Below are 27,230 nucleotides of genomic sequence, written 5' to 3' on the forward strand. Positions count from 1 at the left end.
AAAACTAGCAAGTGTTATTTTTTTAAATCATGAACTAAAGGAATTTTCTTTTTTAGTAATAGGTATTTCTAAACTAAGGTAGTTTTATTGTCTTCCAGCAGCCCTTTACTCAACTAATTTGATATATTATAGTGAGAAAATATTAAGCATATAAAAAGCTATCTATCCACTATCTGGGTTTGTCAAATACTGTTATGTAAGTCATATTTGTTTTACATAACTTTTTTTATTGATTAAGAAATAAAACTTAACATAAAGCTGAAGACTGAAGTCATGTAGTTCTCTATGATTTTATTTACCTCCTACCTTCCTCATATGCAGTCAATATACTGAGGTTGGATTTTAGCATTACCTTATGTGTTGTATGTATCTACTCATTTTATTTCAATTGCTATATAAACAGAACTTATTACAATTTTCAACTTAACTTTTATTTATATTCACTACTTAATTTCTACCCTTTTAATAAATATGCATTCCCATAATTTCTGCAATAGATCTTGGAAGAATTTGACCATTCATTAATCTTTTGAAGGAAGAAAATTACTGATTTGTTAAAATGCACCACTGAGTACTTATTTTCTACATCAATGATTTCTAATCTAATTATATCTTTCCTTTTCTCTCTCTCTTTTTTTCTGCTGTTATTTTTAAAACATTTTGAATTAGACATAGTTAATAAATTTTATCCTAGTTGGGAAACATTTAATACATTAACTTTTATTACTAAATGTGTCAGAAAAATTTTCAAATATGTATTAAAATATGAAGTAGGTAGAGATGTCTTATTCCATACAATCCTAAAGAATTTCATGTGAACAAAACTAAAATGTAGGTCATAGTTCCTGAAATTATGTCTTGTCTAATAAAAACATATAATGATACATTTCTAAATTTTAAATTTGGAGGATTTTTAAAAACTAACTGTAAACTATTAGAAATATTAGGAATTGGAAAAAAAAAAAACAAGAAAATAAAGTTCACCAAAAAAATATATATAGATATATAGATATAGCACAGCTTTTCTGGCTGCTTATTTTTAAATAACTAATAATATAGATCATGATTTCAGTTTTTAGGTGGGTATGTCATGTAAGAATGCTACCCACTACCCCCCGAAGCAGGTTGCTAACACTAAGTATAGTGTGCATAAAATTAGATATCCTACATAGGAGGCAGGTTATTTCCTCAAATTTTTTTCTCATCAACATTATGATTTTAGTACTAGGACAAAGGCATCTCTTTTAACAGATGAACATGAATTCCAGAAAGTACTCTAATGGGGAACGGATACACTAATACAGCAAATTACAATTTAGTTGAAGCAGATAAAATGCTAATGCCAAATCTCAGTGAAATAAGCTAGGTTTCATTTGAAAAGACCTCCGTTTGAATATGTAACGTCTCTTGGATGTTGAAGTAAATATCTTACCAAGGTTAATGTAAGTTTCTAAATAACTTTCCTAATAAATGTCTTTATTCTTGCACAAAAATACTTTCTGTGGCTCATATATCTAAACTTTATCTTACACTAAAAGAACCACCAAAATGAAGATTAGCAACTTTGAAGTGACAACTAGAATTGATTCAAATATTCAAAGCAATAGAGCATTGCGTTCTATGATTTTAAATTGACCAATATATGGTATTTCTAAAACAAATGAACAAATAGAACAACAGCAGACAGATGCTCCATCTACATTAAACTCTCCTACTGTATTCATGAATCTTAGAGCCAAGTGGCTGAGCTCATGAGCTCTGGAACAAGCAAAACTGTGGCTAAGTACTATATTGGGATGTTAAAATAGGATTTATCTGTTAAAAATGGTGATAATAAAGTAAAACTTAGATTTTTTAGGAGAAGTAAAACACAGGGGACATAAAAATCCTGCCTATTTTGATCGTATTCAACATGCAAATGAATAACTATACTTTGTGATGAAAGGTATGACTGCTTTAAAAGAAGTACATTTGTATTAGATTGTGGAGTGAAAATGTATTTGAGAGGAAAGTAATGTTTACAGTAAAGATGAAGTTTGAAGAACAAATAGAAGTTGTTTGAAAATGTCACAGAATGAGGATACAGCATGAGCAAAAAAACAGAGGGAGGATAGCTAAAACAATGTTCAGTAATAGGAAGAACATTTTAGTTTATAAAAACTGAAGGAAATGTAGACTTGGCAGAAGAAGGTGAAGAGAAAGGGGACAAGATCATGGACTGCTTAAAGAGGATTTGAAGAAATAATTACCAATATATCCTAAATTTGATTAAAAAATCAATCTACATATAAAAAGAAACTCAGTGAATTATAAGTAAGAAAAGCTGAAAGAGTCACATTTAGACAAATCATATACAAACTGTCAAAGGTAAAGACAAAAAAAGAAGATAAAAAGCAGCAAGAGAAAATGACTTATTGGGTATAAGGTATCTTCAATAAGATTAACAGCTGACTTCTAATCCAAAAGGACAGAGTCCAGGAGGTAGTATCATATTCAAAGTATAAGAAGAAAATAAAGTCAACCAAAAAGTTTATATTCAGAAAATCAATTTTTCAAAAATGAAAGCAAAAATAAAATATTCTCAAATAAACAAAAACTTAGTGATTTCATTCCTGGCATATCTGTACTACAGAAAATACCAAAGAAAGAAACTTTAGGTTAAAATGAAAAGACAATAGATAAAAACGTGCCTTCACAGGAAGAAATAAAAGGGACTATTATTAAAGATTACTACATAGGTGGTATGAAGTACATGTTTGTGTACACTCTGCTCCAAATTCTGTGTTGAAACCATACTCCCGTGGAATGGTATTTGGTGGTGGACCTTTCGGGAGATAATAATATTATGAGGGTGGGGCCCTCGGGATGGTATTAGTACCTGTGATAATCAACTTTGTCTGTCAACTTGACTGGATTAAAGTATACACAGATAGCTGGTAAAACATTAATTATTCTTAATGCTTCAGTAGGCTTTGAGCCTATCTCTCCTCTGCTGAAAAGGAAACTCAGATGGTTTGGCATTTGATTAGAATGATTGGGCTTCTCCAGGTGTACCTATGAGGGTATTTCTGGAGTAGACTGTCCTTTGAGTTGGTAGGTTGAGTGCTGAAGATCTGCCTTCAATGCGGGTAGAAACTATCCAATTGGCTGGGAGCAAGATTATAATGAAAAAGCAGAGGGTAAATTTTTTTCCCTCTTCTGGAAATGGGACATGCTTCTCCTGTCTGTGGATGTCAGAACTCCAGATTCTCCAGCCTTTGGACTCTGAAACTTGAACTAGCAGTTGAGTTACTCCATTGGCTTCCCTGGTTCTGAGGCTTTCAGACTTAGGCTGAGCCATAATGCTTACTTCTCTGGTTCTCCAGCTTGCAGCTTATCATGGAACTTCTCAATCTCCATAATTGAGTGAGAGAATTGCCCTAATAAATCCCTTCTCACCTGTCTCTCTCTTTCTCTCTCTCCCTTTCCCTGTTATAATCAGGTTATAATGATTGTTATAATCATTCCGTCTCTCTGAAGAATGATTATAACAATATTCTTATGAAGAGACAAGAGAGAGCTTGCTTCCTGCCTTTCTGCCCTCTGCCATGTGAGGGTATAATGAGAAGACGGTCATCTTAAAACCAGAGAAAGTGTCTTTACCAGACATCAGATCCGCCAGTACTTTGATCTTGGATTTTCCAGACTCCAGAACAGTGAAAAAATATGTATGCTCTTTAGGCCACTCAGTCTATGTATTTTTGTTATAGCGGTCTGAATTGATTAAGGGAATAGGTAAATATAAAAATTATTATTAATTTTCATATTTGTATTAAATTTTGTATTTTGTATTTTTGTAATTTTTTTCTTCTATCTGATTTAAAAGGCATTGAATAAAGCTATAATTATAAAACTGTGTTTTTCAGCTTATATAATGAATAAAGATACAATTTGGGATTAAATAATAGCACAATGCAGGAGTACACAGAAGAAAGCTCTTTTACAGCAAATTGTTGTATAATATTGACTTTAGTTGATATTGATGTGAACTAGATTGTTTTAAGTTAATTGTAATTTCTACTACAACCTTTGGAAAAAAATATGTATTTGCATGTGTGTATAAACAATAAATGTAATAAATAGTACACTTCAAAATATGTATATGTAACCCAAGAAAAAAAACAGTAATGGAAGAATAGAGGAACAAAGAAGCAAAAGATACGTTAAAAATAAATAATGTACAAATTATATATTACCAGTAATTACATTAAAAGTCAATTAAGTAATTAAGTAAAACTCCAATGAAAAGGAAGACTTTGGAAGAATGGATTTTATAAAAATGATCCAATGATATTTCATCCACAAGATTCAAAGACACAATAGGTTGACGGTAAAAAGACAAAAATGAGATAAACTATACAAACAGTAACTGGGAGCTGTTATTGATATTTTAAAAAATAGATTGTAAAACAAAAACTGATATAAAAGCAATAGATAGATAGATAGATAGATAGATAGATAGATAGAGATTATAATGAAAAAAGGGCCAATTATTCAGGAAGATATAACAACTATAAATACATTTGAATCCCAGGAAAAAGTCTCGAAGTACACACAGCAAAAACTAAGAAAACTGAAGGACTAATTGACAATTCAGTGATAAACACTGAAGATTTCAATGTTGCAATTCCTACAATGAATAGAACAATTAGGCAGGAGATCATGAAGAAAACAGAAGACTTAAACTGCACTAGGTACCATGTATAACCATAATCTACAGAATATGCAATCACAGCAGAATATATTAAGACATTCTTGTCAAGTACTCATGAGTGCCTTGATAAACCATATGCTAGGCTATAAAACATACCTCGATAAATTTAACAGGTATTAAACAGTTCATCATCTCTTCTGCAAACACAATACAATTAAAAACAAAAATCAATAACAGAAGAATAATTAGAAAACTTAAACATGTATGAATATTAAAGAACACACTTCTAAATAACCAATGGGTAAAACACACACACACGAAAAATTACAATATAATTGACATGAATGAAAGTAAAAACACAACACAACAAACCTTAGCCAGTCATAGTGGCCCATGCCTATAATTTCAGCTACTCAGAGGCTGAAACAGAAGGAACAATTGAGCCCAGGAGTTCAAGGTCAGGCTGAGCAACATAGTGAGGCCCTGCCTCTAATAAAACAAACAAATGTTTGGGGATGCAGCTAAAGCATTCTGTAAAGGGAAATTTATGTTTGTAAATGCCAGTATAAAACAAGAAGAATTTCAAATCAATAACCTAACCTTCAATCTAAAGAAACTAGAAAAAGTAAAAATGCAAGCTAAACACAAAGCAATGAGAAAGAAGGAAATAATAGCATTAAGGGTGGAAATTAATGAATAGACAGTAGAAAAAAAAAAATAAAGAAAACCAATAAAACCAAAAGTTTAACAAAATTGCCACACTTTTAGCTAGATGAAACAAGATGAAATGAGAGAAAATGTAAATTACTAAAACAGGAATGAAAAAAGCAGCATTGTTACTGACTTTAGTGAAATTAAAAAAAAAAAATTAAGAGGGAATACTATGAACTATTGCGCTCTTGCAAATTAGATAACCTAGATTAAAAGGATAAATTTTTAGACAAACACAAACTACCAAAACTGACTCAAGAATAAATAAAAAATCTGGAAAGGCCTACAACAAGTAAAGAGACTGAAACAGGAATTAGGAAAACTACCCACAGTGAAAAGTTTGGACCCTACTTCACTTCACTTGCTTCACTGATACACTCTATCAAACATTTAATTAATACCAGTTTTTAACAAACTCTTGCAAAAAGTAGAAAAGGAAGGAAAACTTTGAACTTATTCTATGTATTACCTTGATACCAAAACCAGACAACTATCACAAGAGAAAAAAACTATACATTAACATCTCTAATAAATACACACATAAAAATCCTCAAGAAAATACTAACAAACCAAACGCAGACCCATCTTTAATGACTTACACTCCATTGCCTAGTGGTTACTACACTAGGAATGCAAGGTTGATATAACATCCAAAAATCAATCAATATAACACATCATATCAATAAAGGACAAAAACTACATGAGCATTTTCATAGAATTAGAAAAGCATTTGACAAATCTATCATCCTTACATGATAAAAGCTTTCAAGAAGTAAGAATAGAACTCCTGAACCAGATGAAAAGCATCTACCAAATAGCAGAGAACTTCCTAAACTTGATTATCCACAGCTAATATCACACTTAAGCAGGAAAGACTACATGCTTTCCATCTTAGATCAGAAATAAGACAAGGATGTCTGCTCTCACCTTTGTATTCAGCATTGTCCTATAGATTCTAGCCAGGACAATTAGGCAAGGAAAGCAAGTAAGTATTCAGATTGGAAAGAGGTAAAATCATGACTACTCACAGATGGCCTGCTCTTGTATATAGAGAATCTTGAGAACTTCAAACAAAAATTAGAACTAATAATTCCAACAAGATTGCAGAATTCAAAGTCAATATCCAAAATCAATTGGATGTCTATACATTAGTAATGAAAAATATAAAAATGAAATGAAGAAAATACTTTTATTTATAATAGCACAAAAAACAATTAAATACTTATAAATAAATTTAACAAAAGTTCAACAATTGTACACTGAAGACTACGAAATTTTGTTGAAAAAATTATAGAAAATCTAAATAAATGAAAAGAACTGGAAGACAATATTGTTAAGATGGCAATACTCTCCAATGTGGTACACAGATTCAATGCAGTGTCTACCAAAAAAATCAATTACTTTTTTCTAAAAAAAATTGACAAGCTGATCCTAAAATATATATGAGAATGTAATGGCTCTAGAATAGCCAAAGTACAAAAAGAATATCAAAGTTGGAAGATTCATACTTCCTGATAACCAGATTTATTACAGAACTATAATAATATAGTGTGTACTAACATAAGAACAGACAAATGAATAGAATTGAGCATCCAGAAATATATCTTACATTTGTGATCATTTGATTTTAGATTTGAATTCCAAAAATATTTAATGGGGAAATAAGAGTCTTTTGAAAATAGTCTTTTCACAATGACCTTTTCAACCCAATTATGTGTTGAAAAGAAGAGTCTTTTCAATGTTCTTCAGGCAACAAATTTATTTGGACCCTCTACTTCACACAGTAGGCAAAAATGAACCTAAAGTAGATTTAAGCCTAAGTGTAAAAGCCAAAATTACAAAACTTTTAGAAGAGAGAACATAGGGGAAACTTCTCATAAAGTTTTGTTAGGTAACTATTGCTTAGACATAACACCAAAAACATTTAGAAAACTGAACTTTATCAAAATTTTAAAATTAGTGTATTAAAGGACGCATAAAGAAATGAAAAAAACAATGCACACAGTAGAAGAATATGCTTACAAATTATATATTTGATACACACTTTTACTCAGAATATATTAAGATTTATTACAACTCAACAATGAAAGAACAAGCTAAAAAACAGGCAAAAGGCTGGAGTACATATTTCTCCCAAAAAGAAAGACAAAAGACTGACGAGTACATAAAACAATGCTCAACATCATTATTCATTAGGTAAATGTAAATCAAAACCTCAATGAGATACTACCTCACACCTAACAGAATAATAAAACTTAAAAAAATAAGACAATATCGGCTGGGCATGGTGGCTCATACCTGTAATCCCAGCACTTTGGTAGGCCAAGGTGGGTGGATCACCTGAGGCTAGAACTTGAGACCAGCCTTGCCAACATGGTGAAAACCCCAGTCTCTACTAAAACTCCAAAAATTAGCCAGGCGTGGTGGTTGGCCTGTAGTCCCACCTACTTTGGAGGCTGAGGCAAGAGAATCGCATGAAGCCGGGAGGTGGAGGTTGCAGTGAGCCAAGATTGTGCCACTGCACTCCACCCAGCCTGGGCAACAAGAGCAACACTCCATCTCCAAAAAAAAAAAAAAAAAAGGAAACAATGAAAATATCCACTGTAGATAAAAACATGAAAAAAATGGAAATTCTCATAAATTTCTAGTTTTAAAATGAAGCAGTCATTTTGCAAAACTGTTTGGCCAGTCCTCAAAATATTACACATAAAGTTACCATACACTGCAGCAATTTGACTCCTAAGTATATACCCAAGTGGAATACAAATATCTGTCTTTATAATCACTGACACATCAATGTTCATGTTTGCATTGTTGATAATAGTCAAAAAGTAGAAATAATCTAAATGTCCATCAACTGATGAATCAATACATATAGATGTGATATAGCCATAAGATATTTCATTATTGTTATAGCTCATAAAAATGAATTAAATATTGATACATGCTACAAAATGAACTAACTTCAGAATAATATAATAAAGGAAAAAAGAAAGCCACAAAAGACTACATATTTAATCATTCCATTTATATAAAGTCTCCAGAACAGGCAAATCCAAAGAGACAGAAGGTAGATTACTGGTTACCAGAAAACCGGGAGTAGGGAGGAATGGGAGTGACTGCTCTTGGGTGTGGGGTTCCTTTTGGGGATGATGAAAATATTATACAATTGGATAGTGATGATGGTTGCACAACTCCATAAATATTCTAAAAACCTCTGAATTGTACACTTTATATGGTCAATTTCATGCTATGTGAATTATATATCAATAAGCTTTTCATTACAAAAGAAAAATGGAAATAGCTTTAAAGGAGATAATAATTTGTATTTCATCCAAAGCACAGGTCTTAACTTCTTTGTCCAAAATTCTGGCAGAAAATAACAAATAATAAAAAATAAGTATAATCTTCACAGGAATTTTTAAAGGTTTATTCTACCTCACTTTATTGTTCTGTTACAATGCCTTCATCAAAATGCAGGAATTCATAAAGCTTGCCTGATTGAGGGCAGTTGAATAAAATTCACAGTTCAAAGTATGACAGGAGCACAAACTGTTAAAATAACATTCAGATTTATCAGATTATCTCTTCAATTTAACTGTTATAGAAATAAATTTATTTTCACACAAAACAAAATTTATTCTCATTATCATTCTATTGCTAAAGGAAAAGGAATAAACAATCTGACAAGCTGAAAAATCAGCAAAGCAACTGAAATTAAGGATAACATGTTCTAAATGTCTATTGTAATAAACAAAGCAAAAAAATTGAATATGACTGTATTAGAGTGTCTCTTCCCTTTCATGGTAAATTATATGGAGTATGTTTTCAGATTTCAATTACATTTTTAAAGCTTTAAGGAAAGAGTTCTTCTTTGTTGTTCTGAAATACCATTAAAATAGATTACTTATGTTAATTGATGCATATTAAACAGTGACAACCATTTTTTTTTTCCTACTAAAGTGTATATCTTTGTACATTAAAAACAAGGATACATAAACTAGAAGTTAGAGACCAGAGGCCCAACTTGGGACCTGACAGGATGGCTGGGCTGCCCCGCAGGATCATCAAGGAAACCCAGCGTTTGCTGGCAGAACCAGTTCCTGGCATCAAAGCAGAAGCATATGAGAACAACACCCATTATTTTCATGTGGTCATTGCCGGCCCCCGGGATTCCCCCTTTGAGGGAAGGACCTTCAAACTTGAACTATTTCTTCCAGAAGAATACCCAATGGCAGCCCCTAAAGTGCACCTCATGACCAAAATTTATCATCCTAATGTAGACAAGTTGGGGAGAATATGTTTAGATATTTTGAAAGGTTTCCTAAGAATGATGGTTTCTATCACAAGAACAGAAAACCAAACACCGCATGTTCTCACTCATAGGAGGGAACTGAACAATGAGATCACTTGGACTCGGGAAGGGGAACATCACACACTGGGGCCTATCATGGGGAGGGGGGAGGGGGGAGGGATTGCATTGGGGAGTTATACCTGATATAAATGATGAATTGATGGGTGCTGACGAGTTGATGGGTGCAGCACACCAACATGGCACAAGTATACATATGTAACAAACCTGCACGTTATGCACATGCACCCTAGAACTTAAACTATAATAAATAAATAATAATAATAATAATAATAATTAATCTGCTGACATTATGAATAATTGTGAGAAATAAAACAATCTGGAGGACAAAAAAAAAAAAAAAAAAAAAAGAAAGGTAAGTGTTCCCCAGCCCTGCAGATCCACACAGTTCGGCTATCGATCCAGGCCTTGTTAAATGCTCCCAATCCAGATGATCCATTAGCAAATTATATAGAGGAGCAGTGGAAGACCAATGAAGCCCAAGCCATAGAAACTGCTAGAGCAGAGACTAGGCTATCTGCCATTAATAATATTTAAATTGATCCGATCATCAAGCATGCATCACTTCTCTTGTTCTGCCAAGACTTCTTTCTTTTGGTTTGCATTTAATGGGCACAGTCTTAGAAACATTACAGAATAAAAGCCCAGACTTCTTCAGTCATTTGGTGATTAAATGCACATTAGCAAATCTATGTCTTGTCCTGATTCACTGTTGTAAAGTGTGAGCTGCGGCCAGAAGTGTCATCTGGACTGTCGGGAAACGTTTAAAAGGAGTGGCCCCTCTCTGCTTTTATTCATTTCCCCAATCCTGCTTTAAGTGTAAAGCACTGTGAATTAAGGTAGTTGTCAGGTTAGCTGCAGGGGCATGGGTGTTTTTCATTTTATTTTGTTTTATTTTTTGAGGGGGGGGGTAGTTTTATTTTAATTTATGAACTCCTTTCCCACTTTTTTTGGTGATCTAATTACATTGGTTAAAAACAGCTAACCAGTTCTTTAGAATATGTTCCCTAGCCAGGTCTAACTTTATTTAGATGGTGAAGATGGACAAACTTGATTGTTTGAACCAGAATGGGAAAGTTAAACAAACATCACAGCTCTCAATAATAACACTGTGACTTTCCTGTTAAGTATAGATTCCCCCCTTCAAAAAAAGCTTGTGACCATTTTGTATGGCTTGTCTGGAAACTTCTGTAAATCTTATGTTTGAGTAAAATATTTTTTGTTATTCTAAAAAATAAGTGAAAATAAAAATAAACTAAAAAACTAAATTCCACCAGAATAATATAGATCTTAGACTGATTCCTTCTGGTGTTGAATATTGAAGGGAATTACATAAAATCTTGAACATAAAACACTTAATGAAATGAATTTCTATACTCATTTTCTTTTTTTTTTTTTGAGATGGGAGTCTCGCTCTGTCGCCCAGGCTGGAGTGCAGTGGCGTGATCTCGGCTCACTGCAAGCTCCGCCTCCTGGGTTAATGCCATTCTCCTGCCTCAGCCTCCCAAGTAGCTGGGACTTCAGGCGCCCGCCACTATGACCGGCTAATTTTTTTGTATTTTTAGTAGACACAGGGTTTCACCATGTTAGCCAGGATGGTCTCGATTTCCTGACCTTGTGATCCGCCCGTCTTGGCCTCCCAAAGTGCTGGGATTACAGGCGTGAGCCACTGCGCCTGGCTCTATACTCATTTTCATAAAAATAAAATATAAACATCAACTTCATCCAGTTTTTAATGTATAGTCTCTCAAAAATGTATTTCTCAAAAATTTTGGCTTATAATGGGTACATGTTATAAATCAATGTATATGCAGTATATTTCTTCACATTGTATATTATTATTATTGATAATTTATGATATTTCTCAGCAGTAAAGTTCTAGGATAAAAGAAAAACTTCTTGAGTAGTAACTACAAATTATAATAATCTTTATTCATCTGAATATATATCAATTTTTAAAAAACATCTTTCTAATTTATCTCAAAGTATGGTTAATTTGAATTCTATCAAATCACTGGCATTTCAGTAATCGCGTGTTTAGTTTCCTGTATTTTTAAGATAAATACACAATTAGTGCTATCGAATTAATTAACATTAATTTTGGGCTTAACTGTTTCCAACTAAACAGTTCGGAAACATCTTTTTGGTAATATCTTTTCACCCTCCCAGCAACCTTTCTGACGCTGGTAACGTGATTATATTTCTTTTTCTGAACATGGAAGTAGAGGCTGAAGCAAGGTCCTTTTTCCTTGACTCGGCTTCCCTGCTTTCAAGCATCAGGGTCTATGCCTGAGGATTCTACTCGGGCTCTGGAACTGCCAAGTGTTGCTTTCATACGCGACAAGGACTTATTTAAGAACTATAACTTCCATATTAGAACTCTTTATTAGAATATCATACAGCAGATAATTCAGGCGGCTCTTTTGGTTAAAGGTGACTGGAAAAGTATCATAGTCACAGCACTTGACAACATCCTTGCTCTTTTAGATGAGCTTTGTGATCTGTTACGTTGCAACTATCTCTAGACCTGTTTATATGAGAGGGCAGCAGAGCTTAAAGGTGATGTGAGGTATTGAAAACTTATTGGTGTACCACAAAACTACTGCAAGTTTGCAAGGTTCCAGATTAATATTCTACCATTATTTGTTTGTTGTTGTTGTTGTTGTTGTTGTTGTTGTTGTTTGTTTTGAGATGGGGTCTCGCAGTGTTGCCGGAGCTGGAGTGCAATGGCGCAATATTGGCTCACTGCAACCTCCGCCTCACAGGTTCATGCAATTCTCTTCCCTCAGCCTCCTGAGTAGCAGGGATTACAAGCACACACCACCACAGTCGGCTAATTTTTTTGTATTTTTAGTGGACACGGGGTTTTACTATGTTGGTCAGACTAATTTTGAACTCCTGATCTCGTCATCCGCCTGCCTTGGCCTCCCAAAGCTCTGGGATCACAAGCGTGAGCCACTGTGTCCCGCCAATATTCTACTTTTATAATAAACATTTATAGATACTATTTCCCTAGTATTTTTTAAAGTTTCATAATAAAAGGCAAAAGAATTTTTGAGGCACATTTTGAGTATCATTTCATGTCTTCAGTTAATACTGAATAAAAATTTAAAAACTAGTATTTATCATTTTGTGGAGCATCATGGGTATTGCCAATCAAGGCTTAAAAGTCTGGAGTATAGTAAATTTACATTAACCTTAGGAGCAATGTTAATGCGACATATACATATTTTCTCTCAAAAGATTAAGTTTCTTTGGAAGAATACATATATGCAGTACGTTTTATATAGCATAGCTTAATTCATGAGGATATTATTTTGTTTATTAGTAGATGTACAAAATGATAAACCTACCTGCATTATTAATAGGTCCATTAAAAAATTAGCACAATTCCTACCTTAACTTCTGATACATGACAGAACTGAGATATTCTAAAAACTAGAAGTAAATGAGATTAATTAAGCCATATTCAATGCCAGATAGAACTATATTTACATGAACTTTTTTTACATGGTTTGAAACAATTTTTCCAACACAGACTGTATGCAGAAATTCAACTAAGAAGAAGATTCCATTATTGGCTACATGGAGTTATCAGTACCACCTCAAAGAAACAGGTCCATCTGGGGGCCTTATAAAGGCATTCATTATCTTGGTAAATGTATCAAAAGTACGCCTGAGCCATGCAACTTCTGAAACCCGATGTGTCAGCAGATCTCAGCAAAAGACTCAAGTTAATCACGAATGAAAGCAAATATATGGAAATGAAACTGCTTCCACCCTCGTAAGCAACCTTTTTCATCCTTGTAGGAAGACCAACATGGGAAGAAAGTAACCAGCATATCTGTGAGTTAACATAGAAACAAATGCCAGGGAGATCAAAATACGTGATGCCTATGTGAATACTCTCCCTCCCCACTACTTCTATTTTCTGTTTACACTTAAATTTATATAAAGAAAAGACACGCCTATCTGCTTACACTCAGGTATGCCATCTTACAGATTTGGGGACCACCACTACTCTTTCAAAGTGCTTTGCACATTCCTGCTAGGATTCATGGGGTATTAATTTTATAACTTAAATCTCAGAAGCTAATTCTAATTCCTTGAGGGAAATCATAAGAAAAATACACAATTGATGTTACCTAACTTATTAGCACTAATTTTGTGCTTAACTGTACACAGACTAAAAAGGTGATATTCTTTCATCCTCCCAGCAACTTCTGAATGCTGGTAGTATTATTATATTCACTTTTTTTGGACAAGAAAACAGTCAAAGTCTGAGTCAAAGTCTCTTTTCACTGAATCTACTCGGTGATATCTGAGTGTAACCAGACAGACATGTCTTTTTCTCTTACAATAAATTTAATAGTAAGAGAAAAAAATCAAGGTTGGGGGAGGGGAGGAGGACAATTATTCACACAGACGTGTAGTGTTTTGATCTCTCTGGTATTTGTTTCTATTTGTTAACTCAAAAACAGTCTGGTTATTTTTTCCCATATTGATCTTACTACAAGGATGTCAGTGTTCATGTACTGAGTATGTACTTGAGGAGGCCTATCATAAGTCTCTTCTATTCATCTATGTTTGGCAATTAGTCAGGTAACATCTGAAGGTGACAAGGCACTACTATTTTAATTCCAGTAGAGGAATACAATTATTATATATCTTATATAAAATGACAAATAAAAATATATCAATGTGGTGATTACAAATGAAATTATTTATTTACATTCCTAAACTTACATTGAGATGGCCAGAACTACTTTTTTAGTTTGTATTTATACAGATCTATACAGATTTGTCAGATATAGAAAATATAAAAACGGGAAAGTGGTTTAAACGTTTTTTCTGAAATTCAGATTTATCTAATGAACTGTTTTTAATCTGTCAACCAGATCTATATAAATATGTGTCAGAAAACTATTTTTTGATAAATGACAAAAACTACATAGTTTTTGATATTATCTTTAGTAATACAGAATGTGGGAATATGACCTTTGGTAATATAAAGTGAGGAAAAAGAACATTACAAAGTCTCTCATAAGCTATAACAACCACCAAAACACATGCTGTCAAATTATCTAATTCATATCTTCTACCAGCAGGTTTCAAGTTAAAATGAATGCAGATGAATTGCTGCTTTTTACAGTTATATAAGGCTTATCTCATTTTTTTTTTTTTTTTGACAGGGTCTGCACATAACAAAGGTCTTAATGGAAGTTGAAATTGTCTTCAATTATATCAGATGTCTAAAGGTGGGTCAGCCTAGCTTTTTAAGCTCTTACAATGTCTCTGATTTTTGTCAAGGTTACCAAATTAACAGAACTCTAGGACCTTTTGTCCTTACGTAAAAGTTAAATCTTGGAGGCTCACACTACATACATTTTGATTTTTTTTTTTAAGATTTCCCATATTAGGTTTGGAGATAAACTCACAACTTTATAAGAAGGGCTCTGAAGATAAGCAAGGCAAGGACTGAAGCTGAGGTCCCTTGTAGTCATGAGTGCTATGGGAGTATGGTCTCTGATTTCAGAAATGGAAGGAAAGTTTATTTTCATCTATGATACATTAATTTATTTAGCAAATATTAATTATTAATTAAGCATCCTGACAGAGCAGAAGCATCGCTATCTTGGACAAGAACCATGATTTTAAAGTTCCCTTTGATTAAAAAACTGCCTAATCCAACCAAAAGGGCATCAGCCTAATGGCTAATGTCAGCATGACTGTGAACCACAAGTGACATCTCCAACCAGAAACACTCCAATCTTAAGATAAACCCTTCCCAAACCAGAGATGCCAGTCCCGAGATAACCTCCCCTCTGACCAGGGAGAGGTCAGCCCCAAGATAACCTCCCCCCGACCACAGACATTCCAACCCCACAATAAACTTCTCTTCCACACAGAAAAATTGCAAGCCTGTGATAAGCTCTCGCTCTAAACCCTTAAATACTTAAATACTCTTAGTCTTTTTTTGGGGGGATGGAGTCTCGCTCTGTCCTCCAGGCTGGAGTACAGTGGCGTGATCTCAGTTCACTGCAAGCTCCACCTCCCGGGTTCATACCATTCTCCTGCCTCAGCCTTCCAAGTAGTTGGGATTATAGGCGCCTGCCACCATGCCCGGCTAATTTTTTGTATTTTTATAGAGACAAGGTTTCACCGTGTTAGCCAGGATGGTCTCGATCTCCTGACCTCGTGATCCGCCTGCCTCGGCCTCCCAAAGTGCTGGGATTACAGGCGTGAGCCACCGCGCCCCGCCTAATACTCTTAGTCTTTAAGGGAGCGTGCTCCTGACTGACATTGGCCAGAAGCCCCTCTCAGGTTTATTCTCCAAAATAAACCTGTCTATGACTGTTGAGTTACTTTGCATGTTTTTCCTCTTTCTTGAACTCTTAACATCCTATTATTGTATATTCTAGGCATTGGGGAAATAGCAGTGACAAAAACAAGCACCTATGTCTGCCTTTATGGAACTTATAGTTTTACATGGGGACACAGGCCATACATTTGCAGTTTTAACTTGAATAAAAATTGCTTTGGGAGAAAAAAATTCTCTATGATTCTTTTTGTGCTATGCATCTATCTATCCATCAATTCATCTATCTAGCAAGTCTGTCTTACTCTGTCCATTAGTTGAGCATTCTTATTATATCTTTTTTGGTCCACTTTGATTAGGAATAGATAAGGATTAGGGATAGATAGGGATAGAAGACAGATTCCTCTACACACTCTTTGATTAAAGTTCTGAATCTTTTGTAAATTACAATGGATCAAATAGTTCAATAAATATTTATCTTCCCAACCCATGCCATTCTGCTACTGACACTCAGTGTTAAGGGAAGAAACATTATCTTTTTTCAAATGTTAGTAGGTTCATGCTTTTGGAATTCAAAATTCCCAGTGATCAAAGGGTTTTTCAATTTAAATAAATAGAATACCTATTGCATTTAATAAAAGACTCCCCTGACATGGATGCTAGATAAGTTCTGCTGCTAATTTTGTTTTTGTTTATTTGTTTGTTTTAGAGACAGGGTCTTACTCTATGGCCCAGGCTGAAGTGCAGTGATACAATCACAGCTCACTGTAACCTCAAAATTCTAAGCTCAAGTCATCCTCCCATAGACTCCAGAGTAACTAGGACTACAAGTGTGCCACCAGAATGGGATAACTTTTTAAGTTTTTGTTGAGAGAGAAACTCCTACTGTTTTACCCAAGCTAGACTCCAACTTCTGGCCTCAAAGGATCCTCCTGCCTTGGCCACCCACAGAGGGCTGAAATTACAGGCATGAGCCACCATGCCCAGTCCTAATTTTATTAAATATGTCATTGTCTGCTTTATTGAATTTTTTTCTCAGAAAAATAAAATAACATGTTTAAAATAATTAATACCACACCTTAAATTACTTAAAAACTCTCTCAAGTGGGAATAACATAACAGATCATGGGCTTGTAACATTTGGAAATAATTATTGCAAAGAAGTATAGTTTGTTTCTGTGAGCTTCATTATTTCTGACATACATCATTAGTGTGCAGTGGTAAAATTTTCTATTTGTAGAATCTCTCAACCACTTTAATTAATTAAAAGAACCAAAGAAATAAATTCTCCTAATGACTGAAATTTATTTTTATACACTTAGTTTTGAAGATGTGAAAGATTTCTATTTCCAGGGATGAGCAAATTCGTGAATATGTACATTGGTTCAACCTACAATAATTTTCTGACTATGACCCAGGCACTTCCCTTCTTCAAAGAGTTAATTGGTAGTAAAGATAGATATAAACTCATAGTCAAGTCACATGAAAATTGCGGTGGTATTGATTCAGGGTACTATAATAGTAATGAAGAATGATTCCAACGGTAGAAACCAACAATTGTTATGGGCTTTGGAATGTAAGTGACTGTGTAAGCATTTTTTATGCATTCTCTTAATACCCACAACCACTCTGTGAGACTATTATTATTATTCTCATTTTCTCTATCAGAGAAACTGAGTAATGGAGTGTTTTTTGTTTTGTTTTGTTTTTAAGTAATTTGTTCAAGGCCACATAGTAAATGGTGTAGCCTGATGTGGCAGGTGGCAGGGTTTCAGGGAAGGTGGGCTGAAGATGTTACTCTCTTTGAGCCTTAGCAACCAGTTAGAAGAAAAAACACAGAAAGAAGGGAACTGTTACAGAGATACATTTCAGATAGTGAAAACATTATTTAATAAAACATAGGGGTGATAAATATATGCCATGCGAAGGAAAATTTGGCATCTTGGTTTTATCATGACAAAACCTGCCATATGGACTATAGAGAAAGATGAACTAGAGAACTCATCAAGGGCCTCTTCAGGGAGGCTGGACTTTGACATGTTGTGAATAAGAAAAAGTTATAAATAGAAAGGGAAGACTGCCAGTTTTGATTGTTATAAATATTATTATGGTAATGGATTTGATTAGACAACAAGAACAGAACAGAACAACAAGCTATAAGGACCTTTCAGGAATTTAAGCAAATGAATTAAAGCCTCAGCCAAATGGAATGAGAAGGAAAATAATGATTCCACAAAGTATTTTGGAGGTAAATTTGGCAAGATTTGTTCATTGACTGAATGTGGGGTGTGAGGAAGAAAGAGGAATCATAAGAGCAATTACAGGTGTCTAGTTTCAATGGATGATGATGTCATCAAGAGGGGAAGTGAACTTTTCAAATTTAAAATTAGAAGATGTGGACACATTGAGTTTGAAATATCAGCATGTCTTCTCACTCCAGATGTCCAGTAGTTTGTTGAATGTTCAGGTCAGAGGCCTGAGAAGAGTTTAATTGTACAGAATGAAGAAACTGATCACCCAGGTAGAGTGTGCACAATTATGAGTTGTGGGTAATGAGTGGAACCCTGAGGATCATCAATATTTAAGAAAAATATAGCGGAAGAGAAGTCCAAGGAAAAGCCCATGGAGGAAAAGATGAGAAAAGCATGTCGCTGATAAGAAGAATGCGAGCAATGCCAAATGTAGTAGAGAGGGTCCCATAGTAAATTATTACATTAAATAAATTAATTAAGTTTGTTTAATAACAATTAATGTGAACAAATACAATTATAAATTACTTAAATTATCAAATTAATCATTAAATCCTCATATAAAGAGTTCGTTGCATTCTGCAATTAAGCCATTCTTTGAAATGTTAGTTGTACAACTTCAGAATTAACTTTATAAATTCACAGGGACACCAGAGAGAGACCTCTGAAGACTGTGCCTCTGCTCTTTGTAAAGGTTTAAAAGGAGGTTCTCACCAATGTGTTGCACCTATTCATAAGCAGTAGGGTTGAAGGAAAGAAATGATTATTTTTAAAGTCGTTTTATAATCTATGAACTATAAGTCTGAATTTTATACTCAAAGTTGTTGGAGATATTACTAACTCTCATCTAGTTCATTTCTAGAATTTTATAGCCAGAATAATAATGGCCAAAATTTACTGAGTGCTTACTTTGTACCAAACTGACATCTAATAGCTTTACATAGAGAAACTCAATTTCCCAAGAGTACATGACAAGTATGATACATAACTTGTTCATGATCACACAGCTAGTAAAGGGAAAGCCGAAATGCAAAGGTAGAGTGATGCCCAATAACCTATTTAACCACCACCACTCATTGACAATGAGAAAAGGGAGTCCTGTAAATTGTGTCATTGGTTATTTGATTGGAACCATCATCCAGGGCCCCTTCCTCAACCAATATGCCTAATTTTGCCCCTTTTGACTAACAAAAAAAGGGGGTTAACCCCATTCGCAGACATTGAAAATGAATAGCATATGCTGATATTATTCATCATACACTGTCTTGGAAAAAGCTTATTATCTTGCGTTCAATCTTTAGGCTAAGTACAGATCCAGAAACCGTAAGCTTTTTCAAACCTTAGAATGTAAGAGGCTCAGCATTAATGTGAAATACTGTGGCATTTGTTGTTGTTTTGTTTTGCTTTGTTTTTGTTTTGCTATGTACATTGGCCTTGTACAAGTGCTATGTACATTTGCTATGTACAAGTGCTCCCTTGTAGCACTTCCCTACCCAAAAATGAAAAGTGGATTAAAGAATTTGAAAATAAGATTTTCTATATCTGCTACTAATGATGCCTTGTTATTTCTCTCAGGAGAAAAGGACCTTCACAGTACTAAATAATAATCAGAAACACTCTTGATCTACACTGGTAAGGACTGTGAGTTTGCCATACGATACTTACTATTGTATACGATAAATTGAGTTTTCACTAAAACCAACAAAATAGATTACCTTTCTGAATTCTGAAATTGGCAAAAACCAATTTTAGATATATTGAGTGGTGAACTTTCCTAAAGGTTGAAACATGTTTATCATCATTCATTCATTTGCTGTACTCTTTTTCACACAATTCTTAATCATCAGGTGTTAACATATTAAACTAAGGGAGTATGTTGTTTCCTTTACACTTTTCAATTACAGGGAGAGATAGAGGAAGCCAATTAGGGAGGAAGTTGAAGAAGCTGAATGCAAACTTCTGTACAGGACTTGAAAGCAATTGCTTCTGGCCATGAAACCTGGACTTGAGTGGCAATATTTCACACAGACATCCTATCTTCTGGATGAAAGTCTGATATAATGAAAACATAATGGAGTTGCATTTTAATCGAAAGTAGCCATTTCTATTCTCTTTCAGCTTCTACCTACTAATAATACCTTACATTTCTAACAAGAGCAGTACTATCACAAACAGTTGTGGTGTAGGTTATTCAGTCAAGTGCAACATTGACTGCGTAGAAGTAATCTTCCTCTCTCACTATTTCCCTCTTTTCCCGTCCTACAAAGAGGGTACCGCATGATTCCCCTATGTGTGTTAATTCGCATTTAGAAGTCAATCATCGGTTCCATGGTCACTACTAAATTGCCTTCATATAACTCAGCAATAATACTGTCCATTTAGGAAGAAGAATTTATCTGTACCCTAGAAATTTTAAACTTTTTTATATAAATACAGAATTATGGGACACTTTTGAAATGTGTAATGCCACTTTAGATGAAAATATACTTTTCTAGGTACAATATGACTAAAATCAAGGTAATAATTATTAAGTGAATATTATTTAATGGTACTGTAGGCCAGCTGTGATAAAGCATTCTCAAAAGAAGAAAGTATACACATAAGAATGTATACATCATTTACGATCTTATAGCTTTCAGTATCTCCATTGGGGCTTATTGCCTGCTACTTAGAAGCTGCAGGTATTTAAATGTAGATGTGGATCTTGGAATTATACATCTCTGAATCTTTGCTGCTCAATGTGACTTCTTTTGATTCCTAGATCATTTTTGCAATAAGAAACCCATGCGGTTTTATTAGATAACCACGTCACCTGTGGTCTTAAGTAAGTCAGCAGGGCAGTCATACCATTAGGGCCTCTTCTGGATTTTATACTGATGTGTAAGGGATCTGGAGTAAGAGAAAACACATCAGTGTACATTTAGCAAAAACAATATGTTCAAGGACTCCTGGCAGCTTACCATGGGGCTGAGAGTCATATGTCAGGGCATCTTTTGGATTCAGCCTGGATTCTGTTATAGTAGAGGTACCACTACCCATCATGCATGTCTCACCTTTCACAGAGAAGTGGAATGAAGTGGTTTGGTCAGTGGGTGGATGGATAGGCTGATTGGTGCCTGTGTTCAATATGGGGTAACCCCAGATGTTATGGGGCAGTTTGATGGGATACTAGATTAAGATCACTCCTGGTGGTGAGGAAAGTCCCAGTTTTAAGGGAATCTGAGCTTGAAATTCATACCTCCAGTAGGGATAATGTTTGTTTAAAACTTAACAAATCAAGTCTGATTCATAGTACTTACTTCTCTGATTATTTAAAAAAACACTGATGCCATTTTAACTCTTATTTTAGGTTCACGGGTACATGTGCAGGTGGTTATATAAGTAAACTCATGTCACAGGGGTTTGTTGTACAGATTATTTCATCATCCAGGTACTAAGCTTAGAACTCAATAGTTATTTTTTCTTATCCTGTCCCTCCTCCCACCCTTCACCCTCAAGTAGGTCCCAATGTGTTCTTATCATTAAGTTCCCACTTATAAGTGTGAACGTGTGATATTTGTTTTTCTATTCCTAGGTTAGTTTGCCAAGGATAATGGCCTCCAGCTCCATCTATGTTCCAGCAAAGGATATGATCTCATTGTTTTTTATGGATGTATAGTATTCCATGGTGTATATGTACCCCATTTGCTTTATCCAATCTGACATTGATGGACATTTAGGTTGATTCCATATTTTTGTTACTGTGAATAGTGCTGCAATGAACATTTGTGTGCACGTGTCTTCATGGTAGAATGATTTATTTTCCTTTGGGTACATACTCAATAATGGAATTGCTGAGTCAAATAGTTCTGTTTCTAGGTTTTTGGGAATGTAACAAAACAACAGAAATAGTTCTGTTTCTAGGTCTTTGGGAAATTGCCATACTGTTTTCCACAATAGTTGAACCGATTTACATCCCATACTGATAGTGTATAACTGTTCTCTTTTCTCTGAACCTCACCAGCCTCTGTTTTTTTTTTTTTTTTTTGATTTGACTTGTTAGTAACCATTATGCCATCATTATTTTAGAATTTTTTCCAAAGGTCAAAAACAAGCACACTGAAGTTTGGAAACTAAAATTTGCCTTTTCTATGCATAGAAATTATTCTTCTGATGGCAGTCTTGGGCAGTTATTTCCTTCATCACAATTACATAAATATTATTATTCATGGTTAAAAGGTAAATTTTGCATTTTCTCTGAGTATGATGCAATGGTTCAGGCAAGGAGCATCCAATCTTTTGGCTTCCCTGGACCACACTGTAAGAAAAATTATCTTAGGCCACACATAAAACACACTAATAATAGCTGATGAGCTCAAAACAAAACAAAAATTCCAAAAAAAATAAATCTCATAATGTTTTAAGAAACTCCACGAATTTGTGTTGGGTCACATTCAAAGCCAAATTGGACTGCATGTGGTCTGCAGGCCATGGGTTGGACCAAATTGGTTTAGCCCTTCAAGCATGAACTTATGCAAAGCAGTCATGAGTAACTTGCTGTCTTCTCTCTATATTGGGGGGCTTATTTTTCCTACCCTTTCCAGTTTGGTGATACCTTTTCTTAAAAGTTTTTATTTTAAGTAGTGAAATCATATCTTGTTTCTGTAATCCAGCTTCATATCCAATTCTTTGCAAGGTCTCAAGGGCTATAAGTGGCAGAGCTGGAACTTGAATTCAAGATTCTCTGTCTCTAATGCTTAGGCTCTTAACCACTCACTATATTTCTACTTATCTCATGAGTCTATGGTTTTATAATACTCAGTATTGTGAAATAAATAAATACATTCATGGACGAATTAAAGGAAAATCTTTTCTTCATAGAGTCTTTCGTTTATTTTCTAAGAAGCAGAGTTTCAACTTGGCAAAACCAGAGGAAAACATGTACCCAATCAAAACTGAATTGCTTAAATTTTGTTTCAAACTGAAAATGTGTCTCCATTAAGTTGGATATGGCCTTAATAATTATGCAGAAGTATAATATGTAAAAGTCAAAACTGTCAAGTGATAGAGCTAGGGTTTATTCAGGATATAAAATTAAATTTTCTTTCATCATTGCTCCACTAGCCTCACAGTTGCTAGCATTAAGCAATTCTTTACAGAGCTACAATATTGCGGTCAGGGTTTTTTGTGTTGTGAGATAGTCACTAGTTTACAAAGCAGAATATATATATGTGTGTGTGTGTGTATATATATATATGAATTCCACATCTATATGTGTGTGTGTATATATGAATTCCACATATATGTGTGTGTGTATATATATATACACATATATGTGTGTGTATACATATACACATACGTGTGTGTGTATACATATACACATACGTGTGTGTATATATATACACACATATGTGTGTGTATACATATACACATACGTGTGTATATATATATATACACATATGTGTGTGTGTATAGATATACACATACTTGTGTGTATATATATATACACATATATGTGTGTGTGTATACATATACACATACGTGTGTGTATATATGAATTCCATATATATGTGTGTGTGTGTGTATATATACACATGTGTGTGTGTGTGTGTGTATATATTCCATACAGTCTTCTTGATCTACGTTTTCAGAGGCCAGGCAGAAAAAAATTAGTCTCTAATTCAATGCTAGACATTTGCCCAGTAACTCCCCATGCCTCCTCTACCCTTAATCCAGCCTCTCTCTGTTCTAGAATGACCTTCATCTTCTGGAGACATTGGCACCAGCATGGCCCTGGGAAATGTCAAATGTGCCTTTGTTTGGGTAAAGCAAAGCAGCCTTGCTAGGCTGCCTAACTCTTTTTCCAGGATAAAGACAGAATCAGATGTCCTACAAGGGGCCAGCCCAAAAATCCATTTAAGTACCTCAACAAATTCTACCTTACATCAGTCTATGAAGCTATATAAAACATATTTAACTCTGTTTTATGACCTATTTTACTACTTTGAGAGCCTTTCCAAACATGAGAATCACTGTTTTCTCCAGGAGGAAGGTGCTGGTTGGCCACCTGAAGTCCTGGAAGGCCATTATGGAGACTGGAATTGGTGCGCTCAAGTCATTAATGATTCTCATGAATCCTCCGTTTCACTACTTGGGTATACACATACTGAAATGATAGTTTCTGTTATTGTTGTGATCCTAAGACAAAATGGGTAATAAATTAGATTCAATTATCTAGAATGTCTATGTAATTGCGGTGCAGCTTTTTTAAATTAATGATAGTTATTAGAATTGTTTCAGTTTCTCAGAATAAAACATCTGAGAAAACTACAAAGAAAGGAAGCTTGGATACCTAAGCATGAAAACTGTACATTTTAAATTAAACCAGCATTTATCTAAGCATATAGAATTGACCCACTCTGTGACTTAGGACTTCATCTTTGTAAGTCTCTGTCTACTCATCTATAAATATTACAAATGTACTATGTCACCTACAAATCCCTCATCTCAAAGATCCTATTATTCTAATATGAATTTGTTCCTCAGTTGTCACAAAACATTTAATTCTTATTAGGGGAGAATTTTGCTAAAACACATTTCATAAACATGAATGAATTTGATGTTCAAAACTTGTCAGCTTAAGAAAAATCTTGAATGCCAAGAGATTGATAGTTTTATTTTACGAGTAAGTGTTATAATTCAGGATTAAAGAGAAAATGTTTGTGAGGTTTTCTTTTTTCCATTGTGTAGATGCAATGATTTTTTTAAAAAATTAAGAGCAGATGGATATTTAGACATCCAAAAGAGCTGCTTGAAATACTGAACACTGTATTATTAAAGCTTACAAGCTGAGGTTTGCTGACAAGAGGAATAGTCATAAAACATAACCTTTTATTTCATCAAAGAAAGTTATGCCTGCCCAAGATCTGAAGCCCAACATCCATAAAATGGTTTCACACTGGTGACATTCTATTCAAAACAGCTGTCTGAAAGAAAAATAAATGGGATTTAATCTGCCATAAAATGAATTGCACAATTTATTTTTCTTGAGGAAGTCATGCCTTTGTGATGCTAGTGAGCTGTAATAGTTTTGCTTCTAAAAGCAGTGTCTCCTTCTATGCCAAACACATATTAATTCAGCCATGTGGAATTTTCCTACAGAAAAAGCAGTCGGAAAGTCAGAGCAGCCTATCCAACACCTGAGGCTTTTCTCTACTTTTAAAAATATTCGTTTAAAACATGAGCCCAGGATAGACTTTTCATCCAGAGGTAAATAGATTTTAAGATGCTTGGTCATAAAGATTGAAATATATGAAACTGTCAAAGTCAACCATTAATGTCCTACAAAAAAATGGAATTTCATATACTACAAACTAATATTTGAGAAGAGAGCAAAACTGCAAAAGAGTGAAATGTGAGTTAGAAAAATGACAACTAAATGAGATTAATCATCTCTTCAAAAGGAAATGCTTAAAAAATGTAAAAGCTACTCATAGGACAAATGTAAATATTTATAAGCCCCAAATTGACTAAGTGAGAAAACTTTTCAATATAGACATTTTAAAGACAATTGAGTAATAGTATGTTTTGCTTATTTCATTCATTTAGTACACATAATACGTTTTACAATAAAATGAAAGCAAGCGTAAGATTTTTTTTCTACTGTGGAAGTTGCTGTAATACTACATGTGATAACTAAGATACAACCTAACACAGGGTAGACATTGAAACTTAGGTTGTGCCTTTCCATTCCATCACTTCATTCTATCACATATTTTCCAAAATTCTTATATGCGTGTTCAAATTAGCCTGCATGTATTTCATTGTAATGCCATTCTTTCAAACAACTAACATTAGAACATTTCTAACAGCTCTGTTTTGTTAAAGCTAGTTACACAAAAAATGTCTGTTTGCATGGTTCAGCAAATATATCTTTGTAAATTAAATATGAATCCTAAAATAAACTGAAAATAATTTTAACTGAGATATATTATTATTTTCTTTAGGAGACAAAAGATATTATCTCCATAATAACTTTTTGAAATGTTTTGACTACCAATGCCCTCATTATAAAAGCTAATCCATAATGCAATTTATTAAGAAAATATATACATTTTTTCTATAGTATCTCAGAATCCTTTACCTTAATTTAGAAAATGAGCACCTGCTTAAAACAGATTTCTACTAGAATGAATAAAGCATTGTAGTAGTAAGCATGAGGCTTGTGAATGTGTGTAGCATTCCTGAAAACTTGAGAGATTATTTACATTCACATTTCAGGAGAAAAAGGAGACAATAAAAAGCTACCGTACACATGAAGGCAAAGGTGAGACTCAACAAGGATATATAACTATCATTATTTTTGTCAGATAAATTCTGTTGTTTCTGAAGACATTTACATCCTGAGATTGAATTTTTAATTTACAAGTAAGAGGGAGAGAAATCTCAAAAGTGCTTTTCTTCTGAGACAGATTCTACTGAAAGCATATTCTGCTACTAATGGGCAATATCCATCTTTTAATGCACAAAGACTTTTTATGAGTTGATTTTTTTATTTTGTAACTTCTCAAACTTTTACCCCTTTATATTATAGTATAATTTTCCTGACATTGACGGCACATTACTGTGGTATGTTCATACATCTGACCACAGAAAGCAATGTCACTTAATGTCCCAGAGTCCCTTACATTCACCAGTGTTAAAGTAATTTGTGAACAGAGCCATTAAGACAATCTGCAAATTTAAACTTTACGCAACATAATATACAAATATCAGAAAGCAGAATAGCTCCTTTCCATTCTTCAGCATACAATGCTGAATTTCTAAAGATACTGTTGTATTTTTTAACATTTGCTTAGTTCCTGCTACTAAACAGTATTTGGTTTGATATTGTAGTTTGATTTTTTT

The 27,230-nt window shown here is 34.0% G+C and overlaps 2 protein-coding genes across 2 annotated transcripts in view; one reads left to right on the top strand and one right to left on the bottom strand.

Annotated features, from left to right (window-relative positions):
- Positions 1–27,230, bottom strand: part of GALNTL6 (polypeptide N-acetylgalactosaminyltransferase like 6) — a 1,222,618-nt gene that overhangs the window by 671,349 nt on the left and 524,039 nt on the right. The gene's annotated exons all lie outside the window — the stretch shown is intronic.
- On the top strand, positions 9,447–10,313 carry LOC111553911 (ubiquitin-conjugating enzyme E2 N-like). The gene is made up of 2 exons (XM_023229057.1): positions 9,447–9,723; positions 10,132–10,313. Exons 1-2 carry the CDS (start codon positions 9,447–9,449, stop codon positions 10,311–10,313), a joined length of 459 nt encoding a protein of 152 aa, XP_023084825.1.

The sequence above is a fragment of the Piliocolobus tephrosceles genome, chromosome 3 (genome assembly GCF_002776525.5).
Source record: "Piliocolobus tephrosceles isolate RC106 chromosome 3, ASM277652v3, whole genome shotgun sequence".
In the NCBI taxonomy this organism is placed as follows: domain Eukaryota; kingdom Metazoa; phylum Chordata; class Mammalia; order Primates; family Cercopithecidae; genus Piliocolobus; species Piliocolobus tephrosceles.

Bases quoted from the DNA above. Each gene is read 5' to 3' on its own strand.
- LOC111553911 (XM_023229057.1), top strand. From the start codon at position 9,447: ATGGCTGGGCTGCCCCGCAGGATCATCAAGGAAACCCAGCGTTTGCTG. The intron at 9,724-10,131 runs GTTTCCTAAGAA...AAAAAAAGAAAG, and splicing joins ATGTTTAGATATTTTGAAAG to GTAAGTGTTCCCCAGCCCTG.